Here is a 24,709-nt window from a genome sequence, read left to right as displayed (position 1 = left end):
TAACCCTATGGGAGTATGTGAGCACTGCTGTTACCCCGCTGCCCCCCATTGCACTGACTATAACCCTATGGGAGTATGTGAGCACTGCTGTTACCCCGCTGCCCCCCATTACACTGACTATAACACTATGGGAGTATGTGAGCACTGCTGTTACCCCGCTGCCCCCCATTACACTGACTATAACACTATGGGAGTATGTGAGCACTGCTGTTACCCCGCTGCCCCCCATTACACTGACTATAACACTATGGGAGTATGTGAGCACTGCTGTTACCCCGCTGCCCCCCATTGCACTGACTATAACCCTATGGGAGTATGTGAGCACTGCTGTTACCCCCGCTGCCCCCCATTGCACTGACTATAACCCTATGGGAGTATGTGAGCACTGCTGTTACCCCGCTGCCCCCCATTACACTGACTATAACACTATGGGAGTATGTGAGCACTGCTGTTACCCCGCTGCCCCCCATTACACTGACTATAACACTATGGGAGTATGTGAGCACTGCTGTTACCCCGCTGCCCCCCATTACACTGACTATAACACTATGGGAGTATGTGAGCACTGCTGTTACCCCGCTGCCCCCCATTGCACTGACTATAACCCTATGGGAGTATGTGAGCACTGCTGTTACCCCGCTGCCCCCCATTGCACTGACTATAACCCTATGGGAGTATGTGAGCACTGCTGTTACCCCGCTGCCCCCCATTACACTGACTATAACCCTATGGGAGTATGTGAGCACTGCTGTTAGTCTAATATCTATAAAGCAGTTACTTCTGTACTGCAGGTCCCTCTAGTGACCATTTGTAGATTTGCAATTCAAGTACTTCGTAAGAATATCCTGTTTTCTGTGACTCTAACAGAGGTATTCAATTTCGGGCGTCATTTTCGCCGATTTCAATAATCCCCGTATTCAATTTCAAAGACTTTTCGCAGGTTCGCAAAAAACGGGGATAACTTTTCACCACTGAATAGGTGGCGAAAAAAAGTGCAGAATTGGGGTTTAGGGGTGCAGGCTTAAAAAAAAATAGCCTGCACCCCTTGGAATGACATTTAAAAATAAACTGTGTCAAAAGAAGTAAATAAAAAAATTATTTAAAAATTGATGTGAAAAAAGTGTTTAAAAATAGGGAAATAGGTTCAGGGCTATTCTGCAAGTATGCGGCAGGTGTATTCTAGAATAGATTATTAGCGGCAGGTGTATTCTAGAATAGATTATTAGCGGCAGGTGTTTACTAGAATAGGCTATTAGCGGTAGGTGTATTCTAGAATAGATTATTAGCGGCAGGTGTATTCTAGAATAGGCGATTAGCGGCAGGTGTTTACTAGAATATGCGATTAGCGGCAGGTGTTTACTAGAATAGGCTATTAGCGGTAGGTGTATTCTAGAATAGGCTATTAGCGGCAGGTGTTTACTAGAATAGGCTATTAGCGGCAGGTGTTTACTAGAATAGGCGATTAGCGGCAGGTGTTTACTAGAATAGGCTATTAGCGGCAGGTGTATTCTAGAATAGGCGATTAGCGGCAGGTGTTTACTAGAATAGGCTATTAGCGGTAGGTGTATTCTAGAATAGGCTATTAGCGGTAGGTGTATTCTAGAATAGATTATTAGCGGCAGGTGTTTACTAGAATAGGCTATTAGCGGTAGGTGTATTCTAGAATAGGCTATTAGCGGTAGGTGTATTCTAGAATAGATTATTAGCGGCAGGTGTTTACTAGAATAGGCTATTAGCGGCAGGTGTATTCTAGAATAGGCGATTAGCGGCAGGTGTATTCTAGAATAGGCGATTAGCGGCAGGTGTATTCTAGAATAGGCGATTAGCGGCAGGTGTATTCTAGAATAGGCGATTAGCGGCAGGTGTTTACTAGAATAGGCGATTAGCGGTAGGTGTTTACTAGAATAGGCTATTAGCGGTAGGTGTATTCTAGAATAGGCTATTAGCGGCAGGTGTTTACTAGAATAGGCTATTAGCGGTAGGTGTATTCTAGAATAGGCTATTAGCGGCAGGTGTTTACTAGAATAGGCTATTAGCGGTAGGTGTATTCTAGAATAGGCTATTAGCGGCAGGTGTTTACTAGAATAGGCTATTAGCGGTAGGTGTATTCTAGAATAGGCTATTAGCGGCAGGTGTTTACTAGAATAGGCTATTAGCGGTAGGTGTATTCTAGAATAGGCTGTTAGCGGCAGGTGTTTACTAGAATAGGCTATTAGCGGCAGGTGTTTACTAGAATAGGCTATTAGCGGCAGGTGTATTCTAGAATAGGCTATTAGCGGCAGGTGTTTACTAGAATAGGCGATTAGCGGCAGGTGTTTACTAGAATAGGCTATTAGCGGCAGGTGTATTCTAGAATAGGCTATTAGCGGCAGGTGTTTTCTAGAATAGGCTATTAGCGGCAGGTGTTTTATAGAATAGGCGATTAGCGGCAGGTGTTTACTAGAATAGATTATAGCGGCAGGTGTTTACTAGAATAGATTATTAGCGGCAGGTGTATTCTAGAATAGGCTATTAGCGGCAGGTGTTTACTAGAATAGATTATTAGCGGCAGGTGTTTACTAGAATAGATTATTAGCGGCAGGTGTTTACTAGAATAGATTATTAGCGGCAGGTGTTTACTAGAATAGGCTATTAGCGGCATTTGTTTACTAGAATAGGCTATTAGCGGCTGGTGTATTCTAGAATAGGCTATTAGCGGCAGGTGTTTACTAGAATAGATTATTAGCGGCAGGTGTTTACTAGAATAGATTATTAGCGGCAGGTGTATTCTAGAATAGATTATTAGCGGCAGCTGTATTCTAGAATAGGCTATTAGCGGCAGGTGTATTCTAGAATAGATTACTAGCGGCAGGTGTATTCTAGAATAGATTATTAGCGGCAGGTGTTTTCTAGAATAGATTATTAGCGGCAGGTGTATTCTAGAATAGATTATTAGCGGCAGGTGTATTCTAGAATAGATTATTAGCGGCAGGTGTATTCTAGAATAGGCTATTAGCGGCAGGTGTATTCTAGAATAGATTATTAGCGGCAGGTGTATTCTAGAATAGATTATTAGCGGCAGGTGTATTCTAGAATAGATTATTAGCGGCAGGTGTATTCTAGAATAGATTATTAGTGGCAGGTGTATTCTAGAATAGATTATTAGCGGCAGGTGTATTCTAGAATAGATTATTAGCGGCAGGTGTATTCTAGAATAGATTATTAGCGGCAGGTGTATTCTAGAATAGATTATTAGCGGCAGGTGTATTATAGAATAGACTATTAGCGGCAGGTGTATTCTAGAATAGATTATTAGCGGCAGGTGTATTCTAGAATAGATTATTAGCGGCAGGTGTATTCTAGAATAGGCTATTAGCGGCAGGTGTATTCTAGAATAGGCTATTAGCGGCAGGTGTATTCTAGAATAGGCTATTAGCGGCAGGTGTATTCTAGAATAGATTATTAGCGGCAGGTGTTTACTAGAATAGGCTATTAGCGGCAGGTGTATTCTAGAATAGATTATTAGCGGCAGGTGTTTACTAGAATAGGCTATTAGCGGCAGGTGTATTCTAGAATAGATTATTAGCGGCAGGTGTATTCTAGAATAGATTATTAGCGGCAGGTGTATTCTAGAATAGATTATTAGCGGCAGGTGTATTCTAGAATAGGCTATTAGCGGCAGGTGTATTCTAGAATAGATTATTAGCGGCAGGTGTTTACTAGAATAGATTATTAGCGGCAGGTGTATTCTAGAATAGATTATTAGCGGCAGGTGTATTCTAGAATAGGTTATTAGCGGCAGGTGTATTCTAGAATAGGCTATTAGCGGCAGGTGTATTCTAGAATAGATTATTAGCGGCAGGTGTATTCTAGAATAGGCTAATACCAGCAGGTGTATTCTAGAATAGATTATTAGCGGCAGGTGTATTCTAGAATAGATTATTAGCGGCAGGTGTATTCTAGAATAGATTATTAGCGGCAGGTGTATTCTAGAATAGATTATTAGCGGCAGGTGTATTCTAGAATAGATTATTAGCGGCAGGTGTATTCTAGAATAGATTATTAGCGGCAGGTGTATTCTAGAATAGATTATTAGCGGCAGGTGTATTCTAGAATAGATTATTAGCGGCAGGTGTATTCTAGAATAGATTATTAGCGGCAGGTGTATTCTAGAATAGATTATTAGCGGCAGGTGTATTCTAGAATAGATTATTAGCGGCAGGTGTTTACTAGAATAGATTATTAGCGGCAGGTGTATTATAGAATAGATTATTAGCGGCAGGTGTATTCTAGAATAGATTATTAGCGGCAGGTGTATTCTAGAATAGATTATTAGCGGCAGGTGTATTCTAGAATAGGCTATTAGCGGCAGGTGTATTCTAGAATAGATTATTAGCGGCAGGTGTTTACTAGAATAGATTATTAGCGGCAGGTGTATTCTAGAATAGATTATTAGCGGCAGGTGTATTCTAGAATAGGCTATTAGCGGCAGGTGTATTCTAGAATAGATTATTAGCGGCAGGTGTATTCTAGAATAGGCTAATACCAGCAGGTGTATTCTAGAATAGATTATTAGCGGCAGGTGTATTCTAGAATAGATTATTAGCGGCAGGTGTATTCTAGAATAGATTATTAGCGGCAGGTGTATTCTAGAATAGATTATTAGCGGCAGGTGTATTCTAGAATAGATTATTAGCGGCAGGTGTATTCTAGAATAGATTATTAGCGGCAGGTGTATTCTAGAATAGATTATTAGCGGCAGGTGTATTCTAGAATAGATTATTAGCGGCAGGTGTATTCTAGAATAGATTATTAGCGGCAGGTGTATTCTAGAATAGATTATTAGCGGCAGGTGTATTCTAGAATAGATTATTAGCGGCAGGTGTATTCTAGAATAGATTATTAGCGGCAGGTGTTTACTAGAATAGATTATTAGCGGCAGGTGTATTATAGAATAGATTATTAGCGGCAGGTGTTTACTAGAATAGATTATTAGCGGCAGGTGCATTTTTGCAGAATTTTTAAAAACTTACTTTAGGGACATCAAAATATGCTAGTACCCATTTTCATGTACCCCAAATTTGATGGGACCACTTAAAAAAACGAAAAAAATAACCTAAGTGCTCTTCTGCATCACTTCTTCAATGTCGGGAAAATAATACCTGCTGCGGCTATTTAAAGCCCCGACTTTCATTTGCAGGCTAAAACGGGGGTACCCATAGTGATCCCCCATGTTTTGACACCTTTAGGGGGGACCTACAATTTATTCCAGGTAATTCCCGTTTTCATTTTTGCCGATCCTATTTCACCGGCTCCCGTTTTCGTAGCTTTTTAATTGAATACGGGGATAAAGCGGGCATGCGCCAATGGAAAATCAGCGATGTGGAGCGTAAAATCCAGCACAGCCTTTTCTCTCCCATATTGAATACCCCTGTAAGTAAAGATCTATTTTAAGTAAAGTAGTTTCACCATCAAATTCCACTACTGGTTGGTTTATTTACTAAAACACTCGTCTATTACGTACGATGGCATCAGTCATAGTGTAGGATATATGACACGGCTATTACGTACGATGGCATCAGTCATAGTGTAGGATATATGACACGGCTATTACGTACGATGGCATCAGTCATAGTGTAGGATATATGACACGGCTATTACGTACGATTGCATCAGTCATAGTGTAGGATATATGACACGTCTATTACGTACGATCGCATCAGTCATACTGTAGGATATATGACACGGCTATTACGTACGATGGCATCAGTCATAGTGTAGGATATATGACACGGCTATTACGTACGATGGCATCAGTCATAGTGTAGGATATATGACACGGCTATTACGTACGATGGCATCAGTCATAGTGTAGGATATATGACACGTCTATTACGTACAATCGCATCAGTCGTACTGTAGGATATATGACATGGCTATTACGTACGATGGCATCAGTCATAGTGTAGGATATATGACACGGCTATTACGTACGATGGCATCAGTCATAGTGTAGGATATATGACACGGCTATTACGTACGATGGCATCAGTCATAGTGTAGGATATATGACACGTCTATTACGTACGATGGCATCAGTCATAGTGTAGGATATATGACACGGCTATTACGTACGATGGCATCAGTCATAGTGTAGGATATATGACACGGCTATTACGTACGATGGCATCAGTCATACTGTAGGATATATGACACGGCTATTACGTACGATGGCATCAGTCATAGTGTAGGATATATGACATTTCACTGGGAACTAATGACATCACTGAGGTAGGAACTTACATATGTTTATGTGGTGGGGTGGGGGATAGAGAGACGAGACCTGAGCACTGCTCCGAAAACCTTAAGTGAAAAATACAAAAAAGTAGATAAGATGGATATTGTACCGTGATAGTTATATGAGAACAATGGGCCTGATTCAGAGCCGCTTGTAAGCGGCCGCTCGTTCGTTCCGAGCGATGTTAACCCAACTGCGCATGCGTACGGATCGTTATACGCATGCGCTAACCAGTCAGTGCGGCCGAAATTCATGTGCTCGCAAAATAGCGAATGCCTGCTATTTTGAGTGACAGAAAGAGGCGTATGTGGGTGGTAACAGGGGAAGGTGCTTGAAAACGGGGAGTGGAAATCAGAACGCAGGCGTGCTTAAAGGTCAAAACGGGCGTTTTATGGGTGTGCATATTTAAAACAGCAGCGTCATTGACCACGTCACTGGGTTATTTTATAGCCAGAACTGCTCGCAAGATTGTGGTAGCAAACACCAACCCCAAGAATAGCGAGCAGTTCATACGCTGGTCGATGTACTCGATTAATCTAATAAATAGCGGACATGACGTAGGATGCGAGTGGCCAGGGGGCATATCTTTCCAAAAAACGACCGCAAGTTTTGTTCGCTCGTTCAGACATAGAGGCGTGAACAGACTGCAAACAGCGAACGGTTCATTTGAATAGCCACCCCTTGTTTTAGAACGAACGACCGCAAATAGCGAGTGGCTCTGAATGAGGGCCAATATTCATAAATGGTTCACAGAGGAGCTGCCATGAGAGTAAGTACAGTATACATAAATAAAGAGAGAAAAGAACAGTAATCTCCTTCTCAGGGCACTAATTCGTCATGTGTGATTCTAAGGCAAACTGGTGTGTGCACCTTGTGCCCCTGGTGTGTGCCCCTGGTGTGTGCGTCTTGTGCCCCTGGTGTGTGCGTCTTGTGCCCCTGGTGTGTGCGTCGTGTGCCCCTGGTGTGTGCGTCTTGTGCCCCTGGTGTGTGCCCCTGGTGTGTGCGTCTTGTCCCCTGGTGCGTGCATGTTGTGCCCCTGGTGTGTGCCCCTGGTGTGTGTGTCTTGTGCCCCTGGTGTGTGCCCCTGGTGCGTGCATGTTGTGCCCCTGGTGTGTGCCCCTGGTGTGTGCGTCTTGTGCCCCTTGTGCCGCTGGTGTGTGTGCGTCTTGTGATGCTGCTGTGTGTGCGTCTTGTGCCCCTGGTACGTGCATGTTGTGCCCCTGGTGTGTGCCCCTGGTGTGTGCATTTGTGCCCCTGGTGTGTGCATTTGTGCCCCTGGTGTGTGCGTCTTGTGCCCCTGGTGTGTGCCCCTGGTGTGTGCGTCTTGTGCCCCTGGTGTGTGCATCCTGTGCCGCTGGCATTACTAGCAAGTAAGAGAAAACTACCTGTACTGTGTATGCAGCTTTGTGTTGTGTTGTATTGTGTTGTGTTGTATACTGGACGTACAGGTGCTTTATAGATGGGAAATGAGGATTTACTTTCACCAACTTTTTGGCCACGGAACTGGTGGTTTCCAACCATTTGCAGGAAGAACCTTTATCCCGGCTGTAGGCGCTAATAGGAATCCCGGCTGTAGGCGCTAATAGGAATCCCGGCTGTAGGCGCTAATAGGAATCCCGGCTGTAGGCGCTAATAGGAATCCCGGCTGTAGGCGCTAATAGGAATCCCGGCTGTAGGCGCTAATAGGAATCCCGGCTGTAGGTGCTAATAGGAATCCCGGCTGTAGGTGCTAATAGGAATCCCGGCTGTAGGCGCTAATAGGAATCCCGGCTGTAGGCGCTAATAGGAATCCCGTAATAGGAATCCCGGCTGTAGGTGCTAATAGGAATCCCGGTTGTAGGCGCTAATAGGAATCCCGGCTGTAGGCGCTAATAGGAATCCCGGCTGTAGGCGCTAATAGGAATCCCGGCTGTAGGCGCTAATAGGAATCCCGGCTGTAGGCGCTAATAGGAATCCCGGCTGTAGGCGCTAATAGGAATCCCGGCTGTAGGTTTTTGTGTCTGATTATTGGAGTACCGTCTGGGTTGTCCTTATAAAGAGCCACGTCAGGGCTCCCCACCTCCCACGTCACCCGTCTGCCCGCCAGCGCACACGCGTGTTTCCTCCACACCTCCATCAAGGCTCTCAGCTCTTGATTTGCCAAGTCCTTTTTCTTCTTGGTGGTTGTAAACACGCCACTCTCGCTCCGGTACGGCTTCGTGGCGCTATTTAAGATTTCTGCCATCCGCGCGTCACCCACGCGTATATCTGCACCCTGCAGGGCTCCTCATCCTTCAGCGTTGGGACAACCAGCCTGTTTTTCAAGGAATGTTTTTTCAGGGTATCCAGTGCATCCTCCTGCTCCCTGCCCCACGCCAAGTCCTCGCCCCTCTGTGACAGAACGTTTTTCAGGACGCCAAATCCCAGAGTGAATTGTCTTGCTTCCTCTAAGCAGCGAAGGATTGATTGTAATTCCCGCGCATCTTCCGGTGAATCGATATTGCGGATTTTCTCTATATAGCTGGGTCCCAGTCTAATCCCGTCTGCGCATATTTCTTTCCCTAAAAACTCCACCGTGCGCTGGCAGCGCTGGTCCTGTGCGTGGTGAATTCTAAAACTACTGTTCTCCAGGTGTTGCCTCAGCTTGTTGGTGAACTCCCGACATTCACTCTCTGTGTCCGCAGATACTAAGATGGCGTCCATGTAGTAAGTGACGCGTTTCTTCATGTTCTGGGGCAGTTCATCTCGATCGAGTGTCTTCTCCAGTGTTTTACGGAGTATGATGGAAGAGTTTTTATATTTCCCGGGTAACCTGACGTATTGCTGACCCAGGAATTTACAGGCGGTTTTGTACTTTGTGTTTGTGTCTAGAGGAATCTGCCATTCACCATAGTACAGCTGTATAACGGAGTAATGGCTCCCAGGACGGGAGATTCCTTCTCTGAGCAGTTATTCAAATCATCGAAGTTGAAATGGATTCTCACTTTGCCATTCTGTTTTTTACCTAATGCGATGGGAGAGTTACAAACACTGTCGCATTTTTCAATAATCCCGTCTCACACCCAACTATTGAGCACTCTGCGGGCGTTATCTATCAGGTGACGGGACCTGTTCAAATATGGCTGCCTGACCCAGCCAGGGTCTTCAACACCTTTTATTAAAACAGGGGGTTCATCCATCACACACCTGTTGCGCTCGTTGGCTTTCATTAGGCCTAAAGATGGCCACACACTAGACCAACTTACATCCAACCAGCCAACTTGTTGATTGGTTGGAATGAAGATCTGGTAATGTATGGGAGTAACTGATGATCAGCAATTTGCTCCCAAACGCCGAATACAATCTGCCCACTGGTTGGTTGGTCATTAATATAAATTTTTCCTTCACAGACTCTGCCATCTAATTTGCGTTGACCATTTTCCAGAGCAATTTCTATGTTTGCGCCCAGTTCTCCGCCTGGGTACACATTGAGGATGGTGTAGAAAGAATAAGGATCGCGTTTGGCAACGGTTTCTGTTTCCTGAATCCCGTCTTTTGTTGGGTGCTGGGCGTCCATGGCTAGATGTATGATTTGTAGCCTCTGTCCTGGACAATATGGTTCTTTCCTTCTGGGATTCTGAAACAGAGAAAGTGCTTAGTCCTTTATACCTAGACGAGTAGTGGGTATTGGTGGTTTGTGGTACAGATAATGGCCCAAATGTAATAACCTGCAATTTGCGGGCACCGGAGCGATTATGGTTTTGCTTGTAAAATCTCGCCAAAATAGCTCCATTGCCCGCAAATCTCAGGCCCTTTATCTGACCCTAACAAAAGTATCGTAATGTTCCTCTACTGAAGCCACTACATCTCAAAGTAACATAAGCATATAAACAAGGGAAGAAAATCAGGACTGATAAAGACTTTGGGGTTTATTTACTAAGCTGTGTTAGGAGATAAAGTGAACGGTGATAAGTACCAGCCAATCAGCTCCTACCCGCCATGTCACAGGCTTTGTTTGAAAAATGGCAGTTAGGGAGCTGATTGGCTGGTACCTTATCAACGTTCACTTTATTTCCTAACACAGCTTAGTAAATAGACCCCTTTGTGTCACCCACACCATTTGAAGGCTGAAATAAAGCCTCAGTGATGTCATGTTTACCTTATAGGCTGCAGTCTCCTACAAAATGGCTGCCTTTCTGTTTCCCCTCATGAAACAAATGTCCGCCTCAAGTATAAACATAAACCCAAATATTGCAAAGATTTCTTGGGCTGATACAGAGTTGATTGTACCTTGGACATAATTGCGCTGGCATTGCGTGCACGGGGAAAGATGTGGTGAGTTGTACAAATCTATTCGCCTGCACTTATCCTATCCATATGCTTACATTCAAAGCCGCCATTATCAGTGCGCACTTCCACCAGCCCTATCCCATCTCATATCTACGTGTACACACAGCTCTGCGGTGCCTTCAATAACCTTTCCCTACCATCCGGATACCTCCCATTAACATCCAGATACCTCCCCATTAACATCCAGATACCTCCCCATTACCATCCAGATACCTCCCATTACCATCCAGATACCTCCCCATTACCATCCAGATACCTCCCCCATTACCATCCAGATACCTCCCCCATTACCATCCAGATACCTCCCCATTGCCATCCAGGTACCTCCCATTACCATCCAGATGCCTCCCCATTACCATCAAATGCCTCTTACCATCCAGATACCTCCCATTACCATCCAGATACCTCCCATTACCATCCAGATACCTCCCATTACCATCCAGATACCTCCCCATTACCATCCAGATACCTCCCCCATTACCATCCAGATACCTCCCCCATTACCATCCAGATACCTCCCCCATTACCATCCAGATACCTCCCCCATTACCATCCAGATACCTCCACCATTACCATCCAGATATACCTCCCCCATTACCATCCAGATATACCTCCCCCATTACCATCCAGATATACCTCCCCCATTACCATCCAGATATACCTCCCCCATTACCATCCAGATATACCTCCCCCATTACCATCCAGATATACCTCCCCCATTACCATCCAGATATACCTCCCCCATTACCATCCAGATATACCTCCCCATTACCATCCAGATATACCTCCCCATTACCATCCACATGCCTCTCCATTACCACCCAGATGCCTCCCCATTACCACCCAGACGCCTCACCATTACCACCCAGATACCTCCCTTCAGTTGCAATTGTAACTGTGACTGAGGATGACATCGCGTCACCTGTAGGTGCAGACTATGCGCAAGATATGTCTGCAGAACTGAACTGTGAGCGCATTAGCTGGTGTGTGTACCCCCGATATGTCCTGTGAGAGCGTTAGCTGGTGTGTGTACCCCCGATATGTCTGTGAGCGCGTTAGCTAGTGTGTGTATCGCCGATATGTCCTGTGAGAGCGTTAGCTGGTGTGTGTATCCCCGATATGTCCTGTGAGAGCGTTAGCTGGTGTGTGTATCCCCGATATGTCTGTGATCGCGTTAGCTGGTGTGTGTATCGCCGATATGTCTGTGAGAGCGTTAGCTGGTGTGTGTACCCCCGATATGTCTGTGATCGCGTTAGCTGGTGTGTGTATCGCCGATATGTCCTGTGAGAGCGTTAGCTGGTGTGTGTATCCCCGATATGTCCTGTGAGAGCGTTAGCTGGTGTGTGTATCCCCGATATGTCTGTGATCGCGTTAGCTGGTGTGTGTATCCCCGATATGTCTGTGATCGCGTTAGCTGGTGTGTGTATCCCCGATATGTCTGTGAGCGCGTTAGCTGGTGTGTGTATCCCCGATATGTCTGTGATCGCGTTAGCTGGTGTGTGTATCCCCGATATGTCTGTGAGCGCGTTAGCTGGTGTGTGTACCCCCGATATGTCCTGTGAGAGCGTTAGCTGGTGTGTGTACCCCTGATATGTCTGTGAGAGCGTTAGCTGGTGTGTGTATCCCCGATATGTCTGTGATCGCGTTAGCTGGTGTGTGTATCCCCGATATGTCTGTGAGAGCGTTAGCTGGTGTGTGTACCCCCGATATGTCTGTGAGCACGTTAGCTGGTGTGTGTACCCCCGATATGTCTGTGAGCGTGTTAGCTGGTGTGTGTATCCCCGATATGTCTGTGAGAGCGTTAGCTGGTGTGTGTATCCCCGATATGTCTGTGAGAGCGTTAGCTGGTGTGTGTATCCCCGATATGTCTGTGAGCACGTTAGCTGGTGTGTGTATCCCTGATATGTCTGTGAGAGCGTTAGCTGGTGTGTGTATCCCCGATATGTCTGTGAGAGCGTTAGCTGGTGTGTGTACCCCCGATGTGTATGTGAGAGCGTTAGCTGGTGTGTGTATCCCCGATATGTTGTGAGCGCGTTAGCTGGTGTGTGTACCCCCGATATGTCTGAGCGATGTTGCTCACAGAAGATAGCTGATATATAAATATATTGATGCCCGCACATATGCTGCAGGGACCGCTGGTGACTGGGCGGGCAAATTCAAATGCCTACCTAGCTGTGATGTCAGGGAACACACATTGAGCTTTCGTTGGGGTGTCTGCCGACACACCGGCCAATCGGGTGAGCTATACAGACTTACCTGATCGGCCGCTGTGTCAGCAGATCCGCCCATCGGTAGATCCATTGACACCGTGTGTTCCCAGCTTTACTTCCATCCTGTTATGCTTTGGGAAATGACTCTCGGAGTAACAGGACTGGTAATTATGGAGTGGGGGGTAATTATGGAGTGGGGGGTAATTATGGACATCAATAATCCGATCTCCAGGAGTGCATCAAAACTGGCAAATACATGGTGCATCCTGTATAGCTGTCGTGTTGTCGCACTCACCTCCTATAGGCAATAATTGTGCCCTGGCCAGTATCTCCCCACTCACTGCGCAGCAATGAGACGTCTGTCAGTCCTTCCCGGGATGTGGCTCATACGTCCCCAAACCAGGATACAAGGTGCAGACAGCGCCGTATACCAGCTTCCGAGGACGTCAGCAGCTCTGTGTCCCGATCTGTGTCCTATTAGGAGAAAGGTGCTATATAAATAACATTATTATTATTATTATTATTATTATTCAGCAGATCAGGTGAGATTTGGACTATTATATAGATCCCTGATACCCATCGGTTTAAATCACTAATCGGGTCTGCATGTAGGTGATCTTACCCTAGGTTACTGTGCGCACACGCCACGGCCGCAGATCTGCGCGGTGACTGACGTTCTTCTTTCCTGGTATGTTTCAAAGTTCCAAAGGTGATGAATATTGATCTCTAGCTGCTGTACACATGCCTGGGAGCCCTGACCCAACCTAGAGAATATCACCATGGAAGTGAGACACCAAATACTACACATTTTACTATACAGTTTTACATCAGTTCATTTGGCCTCCGAGAGTGACCTGTGACCCGGAGAGTGACCTGTGACCCATCTGTACCCGGAGAGTGACCTGTGACCCGGAGAGTGACCTGTGACCCGTCTGTACCCGGAGAGTGACCTGTGACCCATCTGTACCCGGAGAGTGACCTGTGACCCGGAGAGTGACCTGTGACCCGTCTGTACCCGGAGAGTGACCTGTGACTGCATTCTGTGACCCGTCTGTACCCGGAGAGTGACCTGTGACCCGGAGAGTGACCTGTGACCCGTCTGTACCCGGAGAGTGACCTGTGGCCCATCTGTACCCGGAGAGTGACCTGTGACTGCATTCTGTGACCCGTCTGTAGCCGGAGAGTGACCTGTGACCCGTCTGTACCCGGAGAGTGACCTGTGACTGCATTCTGTGACCCGTCTGTAGCCGGAGAGTGACCTGTGACTCGTCTGTACCCGGAGAGTGACCTGTGACTCGTCTGTACCCGGAGAGTGACCTGTGACCCGTCTGTACCCGGAGAGTGACCTGTGACTGCACTCTGTGACCCGTCTGTACCCGGAGAGTGACCTGTGACTGCACTCTGTGACTCGTCTGTACCCGGAGAGTGACCTGTGACTGCATTCTGTGACTCGTCTGTACCCGGAGAGTGACCTGTGACCCGTCTGTACCCGGAGAGTGACCTGTGACTGCATTCTGTGACCCGTCTGTACACGGAGAGTGACCTGTGACTCGTCTGTACCCGGAGAGTGACCTGTGACCCGTCTGTACCCGGAGAGTGACCTGTGACTGCATTCTGTGACTCGTCTGTACCCGGAGAGTGACCTGTGACTGCACTCTGTGACTCGTCTGTACCCGGAGAGTGACCTGTGACTGCATTCTGTGACTCGTCTGTACCCGGAGAGTGACCTGTGACTGCATTCTGTGACTCGTCTGTACCCGGAGAGTGACCTGTGACCCGTCTGTACCCGGAGAGTGACCTGTGACTGCATTCTGTGACCCGTCTGTACACGGAGAGTGACCTGTGACTGCATTCTGTGACCCGTCTGTACACGGAGAGTGACCTGTGACCCGTCTGTACCCGGAGAGTGACCTGTGACTGCATTCTGTGACCCGTCTGTACACGGAGAGTGACCTGTGACTGCATTCTGTGACCCGTCTGTACCCGGAGAGTGACCTGTGACTGCATTCTGTGACCAGTCCATATGTATCATTTCTGTATAATGACCGCACATATCATGTCCTCACACTCACTGGTTCTGTAAGAGCCTAGATGGCATGTCATGCTGAGACTTGCAGTTCTATAACAGCTAAAGAACCACAGACTGTTCCGGCCTGATCTTATATATACAGCAGATTATGGCTGCAGCTCATTACACTGAATATTACTTTTTCCATAAATTTTTAAAATGCAGTTAATGAAGCTACTTAGTGCCGTGTGTTTAGTTACCCTGCCCCCCGTCCGTTCCCCCCCAGACACACGTACACAGTCCCTGTTATATGTAATATAAAATTGGAGAGAGAGGACAATTTGGTTACTGTAGTTTTACTATACAAGGAATCTCCTCGCGCTCCTGGCTGCCGGTTTTCCGTATTCTCCTTTTGTAGCCGCGACAATCGTTATGGCAGCAACACTCCCACATGTATAAAAACGCTATGAACGGGGGCTGTACATCCGGGACAGAAGCCGCAGGTCTCCGACCTCCTGGGGCGCTGCCGGATTTTACAGATTAGTGTTTGATACATGACCCTATTTTCCTGAATATTTGATGAGATTCGGAGCCATTTTATTCTTATTCCCCAGATTGTAGTAATGAGCGTTCTGTGCAGGATGGTGTCACAGTGATGCAATGGTCCCGGAAATACCGTAACACGCTAATAAAGGGACAGACAGACGGCCGATGTGCGACTGATGATATAACAGAACGTACAGACAGCGCTCTGCTGGGGATTGTACAATACATACATTCTGTGTTATACCGAGCCTGCGCCCACGCAATTCCCATCACACGGCTGCCTGACGCTATACACTCAGACGTGTCCCAAAAGTGCTTTAAACGCTCAAGAAGTTACCGCAAAGTTTTATAGCGTCGTCTAAAGCCCCCAGGAACAAGCGCTGTGCAATCGGGGTACATTATATCTCCGCAGACTGTGACGCGCACAGCGACGCTCATTATACTTCGTCATATCGGAAAGTTCTCCAATAGAACTGTTAGTAAATGACCCATTACTGGGAAAGCGCTCATGTGGCAGCGCCTGAAGCTGATGCATGTTGTCAAAGAAGTAAAAGTGCTTAAATGTTATGAGAATGTGCGTATGTATGTATGTATGTATGTGTATATGTGTATATATATATATATATATATATATATATATATTATGGCCACTTACCTGCTACTCAGAGGCAATGCTGCTTCCGGATGTAATGGCTTTGGTGCACTCACCCTCTGCTGCAGCACTGCTTACAGGAACAGAAGCCTGTGTGTCTGGCTCAGTGCTCTCTGCTTACAGGAACAGAAGCCTGTGTGTCTGGCTCAGTGCTGGCTGCTTACAGGAACAGAAGCCTGTGTGTCTGGCTCAGTGCTCTCTTCTTACAGGAACAGAAGCCTGTGTGTCTGGCTCAGTGCTCTCTGCTTATAGGAACAGAAGCCTGTGTGTCTGGCTCAGTGCTCTCTGCTTACAGGAACAGAAGCCTGTGTGTCTGGCTCAGCGCTCTCTTCTTACAGGAACAGAAGCCTGTGTGTCTGGCTCAGTGCTCGCTGCTTACAGGAACAGAAGCCTGTGTGTCTGGCTCAGTGCTCTCTGCTTACAGGAACAGAAGCCTGTGTGTCTGGCTCAGTGCTCTCTTCTTACAGGAACAGAAGCCTGTGTGTCTGGCTCAGTGCTCGCTGCTTACAGGAACAGAAGCCTGTGTGTCTGGCTCAGTACTCGCTGCTTACAGGAACAGAAGCCTGTGTGTCTGGCTCAGTGCTCTCTTCTTACAGGAACAGAAACCTGTGTGTCTGGCTCAGTGCTCGCTGCTTACAGGAACAGAAGCCCGTGTGTCTGGCTCTGTGCTCTCTTCTTACAGGAACAGAAGCCTGTGTGTCTGGCTCAGTGCTCTCTTCTTACAGGAACAGAAGCCTGTGTGTCTGGCTCAGCGCTCTCTTCTTACAGGAACAGAAGCCTGTGTGTCTGGCTCAGTGCTCTCTTCTTACAGGAACAGAAGCCTGTGTGTCTGGCTCAGTGCTCTCTTCTTACAGGAACAGAAGCCTGTGTGTCTGGCTCAGTACTCGCTGCTTACAGGAACAGAAGCCTGTGTGTCTGGCTCAGTGCTCTCTTCTTACAGGAACAGAAGCCTGTGTGTCTGGCTCAGTGCTCGCTGCTTACAGGAACAGAAGCCCGTGTGTCTGGCTCTGTGCTCTCTTCTTACAGGAACAGAAGCCTGTGTGTCTGGCTCAGTGCTCTCTTCTTACAGGAACAGAAGCCTGTGTGTCTGGCTCAGTGCTCTCTTCTTACAGGAACAGAAGCCTGTGTGTCTGGCTCAGTGAAACATTGTAGGTAGGAAATCCCCCACCACACCCAGCTGCAGGACGGCTCAACGCCCCCTGGGAGGGCTCTGCCTGCCCATCCTGGGTCTACACAGAGCCCCGGCCCAGCCTTCTAGTAATGTCTGTAATTATTATAGTTATTAGGCAGGTACCCTGAGATAGGCGCAATAATGACCGTATCAAGCTGAGCGCAAGTGTGTAGGTGTTTGCATGTGTGTGTATATGTACATACATCTGCTAGATATAGATTTTATATATATATATATATATATATATATATATATATCCACGTGTCCTCACACCAGACCCCATGTGTATATTATATTACTTATTAGCTCTGGATAGCCTGTTGTGGGTGTAGTTACCGTGAATCATAATGTAAAGTTTATGTTTTCCCTGCAGGTTGCCCCCGTGGCGAGTTCCAGTGCGGTAATACACTATGTGTCGCTGCCAGCTTTGTGTGTGACGGCGCTGATAACTGTGGCGATGCCAGCGACGAACGTGATTGCGCAATAGTCACCTGCAAGCCAGGGCAGTTCCGCTGCGGGAAGGGCGTCTGTATCCCTGAGAAGTGGGTGTGTGATGGACAGGCTGATTGCGTGGATCAGTCCGATGAATCGGAGGATCGCTGCGGTCTGAAAAGTCAGCCACAGGCGGTGACGCAGTGCGGTGCGCAAGAATTCCGATGCAACAATGGCAAATGTATTCACCTGAACTGGAGGTGCGATGGCGACCGCGACTGTAAGGACAGTTCCGATGAGACGGATTGCCGTGAGTACCTCAGATCTTACCGCCCATGGGAAGGGGGGCTGCATAGGGGGGCTGTATAGGGGGGCTGCATAGGGGGGCTGTATAGGGGGGCTGTATAGGGGGGCCGCATAGGGGGGCTGTATAGGGGGGCCGCATAGGGGGGCTGTATAGGGGGGCCTGGTGGATGTTGCTAATAGCTGCGGGTTATAAGAAAAATGGTTGCTGGCAGCAACCCCACTAACTTCTGTTCCCATAACTAACTCCCGATTGGGTAATCCCCCTACCATATATGGTTCTGTGGTCATGCCCAGGGCCAGGCGCTATAATCCCCCTACCATATATGGTTCTGTGGTCATGCCCAGGGCCAGGCGCTATAATCCCCCTACCATATATGGTTCTGTGGTCATGCCCAGGGCCAGGCGCTATAATCCCCCTACCATATATGGTTCTGTGGTCATGCCCAGGGCCAGGCGCTATAATCCCCTTACCATATATGGTTCTGTGGTCATGCCCAGGGCCAGGCGCTATAATCCCCGTACCGTATATGGTTCTGTGGTCATGCCCAGGGCCAGGCGCTATAATCCCCCTACCATATATGGTTCTGTGGTCATGCCCAGGGCCAGGTGCTATAATCCCCCTACCGTATATGGTTCTGTGGTCATGCCCAGGGCCAGGCGCTATAATCCCCCTACCATATATGGTTCTTTGGTCATGCCCAGGGCCAGACACTGTGTAATGTCCCTTTGTCGTTCTCCCAGCTGCGGTTACCTGTCGCCCTGATGAGTTCCAGTGTGGGGATGGCTCATGTGTGCACGGGATGTACCAGTGTAATGGAGTCCGAGATTGCGCTGACGGCAGCGATGAGGCGGGCTGCCACACGGGTGAGTTTCTTCTCCTAAAACAACTGTTTGCATTTAAATCCTCCTGTGCCGCTAATACCTCTCCTGCTCCGTGTCTAGCTGTGACAGCGCCGTGCGACACAGACGGGACATTTCAGTGTAAGAACGGGGAATGCATTGACATCCGTAAAGTGTGTGACTCTCGCCAAGACTGCCGGGATTGGTCTGATGAACCCCTGAATGAGTGTGGTGAGTTCTCTCCCTGACGCACAATGGTGACGCACCTGCCCCATGCTTGCGTCTTCCAGTTTCCATGATATTTGCAGAATAGTGGCTTTTGGCAACGGCATCATTTTGGTCATAATTGTAATATAATAGACAGTGCATCCGGAAAGTATTCACATCGCTTCTCTTTTTCCACATTTTGTTATGTTACAGCCTTATTACAAGATGGATAAATTCATTTTTGTCCTCAAAATTCTACACACAATACCCCATAATGACAACGTGTAAAAAGTGTTTTTGAGCTTTTTGAAAATTTCATTTACATATGTACATAAGTATTCACAGCCTTTGCCATGAAGCTCAAAATTGAGCTCAGGTGCATCCTGTCTCCACTGATCATCCTTGAGATGGTCCTACAGCTTAATTGGAGTGCACCTGTGGTAAATTCAGTTGATTGGACATGATTTTGAAAGGCCTACACCTGTCTATATAAGGTCCCACACTTGACAGTGCATGTCAGAGCACAAACCAAGCATGAAGTCCAAGGAGTTGTCTGTAGACCTCAGAGACAGGATTGTCTCGAGGCACAAATCTGGGGAAGGGTACAGAAAAATATTTGCTGCTTTGAAGACCCCAATGAGCACAGTGGCCTCCATCATCCATAAATGGAAGAAGTTCGGAACCACCAGGACTCTTCCTAGAGTTGGCCGGCCGTCTAAACTGAGCGATCGGGGGAGAAGGGCCCTAGTCAGGGAGGTGACCAAGAACCTGATGGCCACTGTCAGAGCTACAGCATTCCTCTGTGGAGAGAGGGTTGTCCTTCTGGAAGGTTCTCATCTCTGCAGCAATCCACCAATCAGTCCTGTATGGTAGAGTGGCCAGACGGAAGCCACTCCTTAGTAAGAAGCACATGGCAGCCCACCTGCAGTTTGCCAAAATGCACCTGAAGGACTCTCAGACCATGAGAGACAAAGTTTGAACTCTTTGGTGTGAATGCCAGGCGTTATATTTGGAGGAAACCAGGCACCGCTCATCACCAGGCCAATACCATCCCTACAGTGAAGCATGGTGGTGGCAGCATCATGCTGTGGGGATGTTTTTCAGCGGCAGGAACTGGGAGACTAGTCAGGATAGAGGGAAAGATGAATGCAGCAATGTACGGAGACGTCCTGGATGAAAACCTGCTCCTGAGCGCTCTTGACCTCAGACTGGGGCGACGGTTCATGTTTCAGCAGGACAACGACCCTAAGCACACAGCCAAGATATGAAAGGAAGTGGCTTCAGGACAACCCTGTGAATGTCCCTGAGTGGCCCAGCCAGAGCCCAGACTTGAATCCTATTGAACATCTCTGGAGAGATCTGATTATGGCTGTGCACCGACGCTTCCCATCCAACCTGATGGCGCTTGAGAGGTGCTGCAAAGAGGAATGGACGAAACTGCCCAAAGATAGGTGTGCCAAGCTTGTGGCATCATATTCAAAAAGACTCGAGGCTGTAATCGCTGCCAAAGGTGCATCAACAAAGTATTGAGAAAGGCCGTGTATACTTATGTACATGTGATTCCTTAGTTTTGTTTTGTTTTTTTATTACATTTTCAAAAATCGTAAAAAAAACATTTTACACGTTGTCATTATGGGGAATTGTGTGTAGAATTTTGAGGACAAATATGAATTTATTCCATTTTGGAATAAAATAGAAAGAATGTGTCTGCGCTGGTGTCAATACATAAATCACATAACTATAGTATTAATATGACATATACATTTATTAAATGCAGTTTAATAATAATAAAACAAATATATCATCACACATGGGATTTGTGTTAGACTGTATACAGTGCAAACCTGTGGCTGAATAAATCAGACCCAATGTATCACTGCTGGGAATCAATGTTGCAACCAAATAGGATCACAAGCCCCAATGTCACAGTGTAAATGTAATAAGGCACCATACGTAGCTCAGGGCCAGAAACGGTTCCATAGCCGGTGTATTAGGTGGAATGATAGCGCTGATGTCGCGGTGTGTGGAACCGGAGGGTCTCCTGACCAAATGCACGCTGCCTTATCCCGGTGGTGGCAATGATGCAAACGGACTCCCCAAATCCTTCCCCTGCCAAGGGCTCCCAATGAGTAGGTAGGAGCAAAGGTGTATGGCTGGGTCGCGTCGCTCCGGCGGGTCCTGACCAGGGTGTAAAGGGGATGGGCAGATGTCCGGGTGTGGTGGGCTCACCGTAGCAAACGGGCTGCGGGTGGGGGAGGCGAGGTCGAGGATACGGGCTTCATGTGTGCTGCTAGGGGCAAGTGCAAATAGCGCAGGCACTAGTACAGGTGGCGGCAGAGACCGCTATCAGCCGGTGTGTGACCGTTCCAAATCCAGGCACATGTGTGGTGGTAAAAAGCAGCCACTTTAGTCCTGACGCGTTTCTCCCCTCTTACAGGGGTTATTTCATAAGGCAAGGACAAAGGCCACTTCTACCCCACTGTACGCGCACGTCCTGTCTCGCTGTACGCGCACGTCCTGTCTCGCTGTACGCGCACGTCCTGTCTCGCTGTACGCACACATCCTGTCTCGCTGTAGGCGCGTGTCCTGTCTCGCTGTAGGCGCGCGTCCTGTCTCGCTGTAGGCGCGCGTCCTGTCTCGCTGTAGGCGCGCGTCCTGTCTCGCTGTAGGCGCGCGTCCTGTCTCGCTGTAGGCGCGCGTCCTGTCTCGCTGTAGGCGCGCGTCCTGTCTCGCTGTAGGCGCGCGTCCTGTCTCGCTGTAGGGGCGCGTCCCGTCTCGCTGTAGGGGCGCGTCCCGTCTCGCTGTACGGGCGCGTCCCGTCTCGCTGTACGGGCGCGTCCCGTCTCGCTGTACGGGCCCGTCCCGTCTCGCTGTAGGGGCCCGTCCCGTCTCGCTGTAGGGGCCCGTCCCGTCTCGCTGTAGGGGCCCGTCCCGTCTCGCTGTAGGGGCCCGTCCCGTCTCGCTGTAGGGGCCCGTCCCGTCCCGTCTCGCTGTAGGCGCCCGTCCTGTCTCAGTCACATTTCGCATCTAATAACCGCGTGACTTATCTCTGATCCAACAAAGTCTAAAGGATTCATCCAAATGCAATGGCCGCCATTCGCCGTACCAGAACAACACATAGCCCCTCGTGCCCCATAGAGGTGATGTTAGGTCTACCATAGATTGCCAATACGAGCTCAGCTGAGCACCACGCAGTGCTGGCTGGCACGTCTCACCGAATGGCATTGCCCCTGCGAATTACCGGGTGGAATTGTAGGCGAGCTCAGCGTACATAGACATGACTGATCCTGGCCTGTGTCTCTTAGGTGTGAACGAGTGTCTCATGAATAATGGCGGCTGTTCGCACATCTGCAGAGACCTGAAAGTAGGACATGAATGTGATTGTCCCACCGGCTACAAGCTAATCGACAAAAAGACCTGCGGAGGTAATGATTATGTGAGCGAATGTCGTCTTGTGCTTTTTTAATTATAATTTATATAAACAGCAATTTTTAAAAGCTATAAAGCGAAGTCCCTTTCCTCCCTACCCAAAATATAGTGTTTCATTCCTATGTCTTTGGGGATTACACCCCACACTCTGCCCCATTTTTCTGTCCCATACGATCCACACACTGGCCGCCATGGCGATAGTAGACGCAGATTGTGCACGGTCACTGCTGGTCCCTAATGTTCTCATTCTGTGTTATGGGCGCTATACAATGTACTGCTTACACCCTAATAGGGTATTGCGTCAGCCTGCGAGACCCAATTTCATAGCTCATTGTTTGCCAATATCCGAAACAATGAAATTAACCAAATGACGCTGTTAGATTTGCCTGATTGAGACTCGTTAGCACTGAGAGAGGTCATTCGCTGACCCGGATGTGATCGCACCATTACATTGTGATGCTGTGGTAATGACCTGGTGCCCTGCTGGACAGATTACAGCGTGTGGTAATGACCTGGTGCCCTGCTGGACAGATTACAGCGTGTGGTAATGACCTGGTGCCCTGCTGGACAGATTACAGCGTGTGGTAATGACCTGGTGCCCTGCTGGACAGATTACAGCGTGTGGTAATGACCTGGTGCCCTGCTGGACAGATTACAGCGTGTGATACTGACCTGGTGCCCTGCTGGGCAGATTACAGCGTGTGACACTGACCTGGAGCCCTGCTGGGCAGATTACAGCGTGTGGTAATGACCTGGTGCCCTGCTGGACAGATTACAGCGTGTGGTACTGACCTGGTGCCCTGCTGGACAGATTACAGCGTGTGGTAATGACCTGGTGCCCTGCTGGGCAGATTACAGCGTGTGGTAATGACCTGGTGCCCTGCTGGACAGATTACAGCGTGTGGTACTGACCTGGTGCCCTGCTGGACAGATTACAGTGTGTGGTTATGACCTGGTGCCCTGCTGGACAGATTACAGCGTGTGGTAATGACCTGGTGCCCTGCTGGACAGATTACAGCATGTGGTAATGACCTGGTGCCCTGCTGGACAGATTACAGAGTGTGGTAATGACCTGGTGCCCTGCTGGACAGATTACAGCGTGTGGTAATGACCTGGTGCCCTGCTGGACAGATTACAGCGTGTGGTAATGACCTGGTGCCCTGCTGGACAGATTACAGCGTGTGATACTGACCTGGTGCCCTGCTGGGCAGATTACAGCGTGTGACACTGACCTGGAGCCCTGCTGGGCAGATTACAGCATGTGGTAATGACCTGGTGCCCTGCTGGACAGATTACAGCGTGTGGTAGTGACCTGGTGCCCTGCTGGGCAGATTACAGCGTGTGGTAATGACCTGGTGCCCTGCTGGACAGATTACAGTGTGTGGTAATGACCTGGTGCCCTGCTGGGCAGATTACAGCGTGTGGTAATGACCTGGTGCCCTGCTGGACAGATTACAGCGTGTGGTAATGACCTGGTGCTGACCTGGTGTACTGACCTGGTGCCCTGCTGGACAGATTACAGCATGTCGTACTGACCTGGTGCCCTGCTGGACAGATTACATTGTGTGGTAATGACCTGGTACTGACCTGGTGCCCTGCTGGACAGATTACAGCGGTTGGTAATGACCTGGTGCCCTGGTGGACAGATTACAGCGTGTGGTAATGACCTGTCTTCAGTAATTTAGTTCTGTGATGTAATAGCTTTATCCCCCCTATGCTGTATTTAAAATGGCTTTTGATGGGTTGTCCATAAATCTCCGTTACGGGTGTATAATGTCTCCTTGATGTTGCTGTTTGAATGACTATAAATTACTGGATGTGTTTTATTTCAGACATAGACGAGTGTGAGAACCCAGATGCGTGCAGCCAGATCTGTGTGAACTATAAAGGGGACTATAAGTGTGAATGTTACGAGGGATATCAGATGGACGGTGTCTCCAAAACCTGCAAGGCCGCTGGTGAGTATCCCGGGCAGATGGGAGGAAGGACGAGGAGCCGGGGAGATGGGAGGAAGGACAGGGGGATGGGAGGAATGACGAGGAGCCGGGGGGATGGGAGGAATGACGAGGAGCCGGAGGGATGGGAGGAAGGACAAGGGGATGGGAGGAAGGATGAGGAGCTGGGGTGATGGGAGGAAGGACGTGGAGCCGGGGAGATGGGAGGAACGATGGCAGATGGGAGGAAGGACGAGGAGCCGGGGAGATGGGAGGAAGGATGGCAGATGGGAGGAAGGACGAGGAGCCGGGGGGATGGGAGGAATGACGAGGAGCCGGGGGGATGGGAGGAAGGACGAGGAGCCGGGGGGATGGGAGGAAGGACGAGG

The 24,709-nt window shown here is 48.4% G+C and overlaps 1 protein-coding gene across 2 annotated transcripts in view; it reads left to right on the top strand.

The window, feature by feature from the left end:
* LRP8 (LDL receptor related protein 8) overlaps window positions 1–24,709 on the top strand; it is a 188,166-nt gene that overhangs the window by 125,600 nt on the left and 37,857 nt on the right. For both annotated transcript variants that reach the window (XM_088465558.1, XM_088465557.1), the window contains 5 exons: window positions 17,546–17,914; window positions 18,652–18,774; window positions 18,853–18,981; window positions 22,263–22,382; window positions 24,219–24,344. In XM_088465558.1, the coding sequence (XP_088321684.1) occupies window positions 17,546–17,914; window positions 18,652–18,774; window positions 18,853–18,981; window positions 22,263–22,382; window positions 24,219–24,344 (867 nt within the window). The remainder of the gene's footprint in view (window positions 1–17,545; window positions 17,915–18,651; window positions 18,775–18,852; window positions 18,982–22,262; window positions 22,383–24,218; window positions 24,345–24,709) is intronic.

This window comes from Taudactylus pleione, unplaced genomic scaffold (genome assembly GCF_031769625.1).
Source record: "Taudactylus pleione unplaced genomic scaffold, aTauple2 ptg001992l, whole genome shotgun sequence".
Taxonomy (NCBI): Eukaryota; Metazoa; Chordata; class Amphibia; order Anura; family Myobatrachidae; genus Taudactylus; species Taudactylus pleione.
Note: the sequence above shows the minus strand (reverse complement) of the source record. Positions and strands in the feature narration are given on the sequence as shown.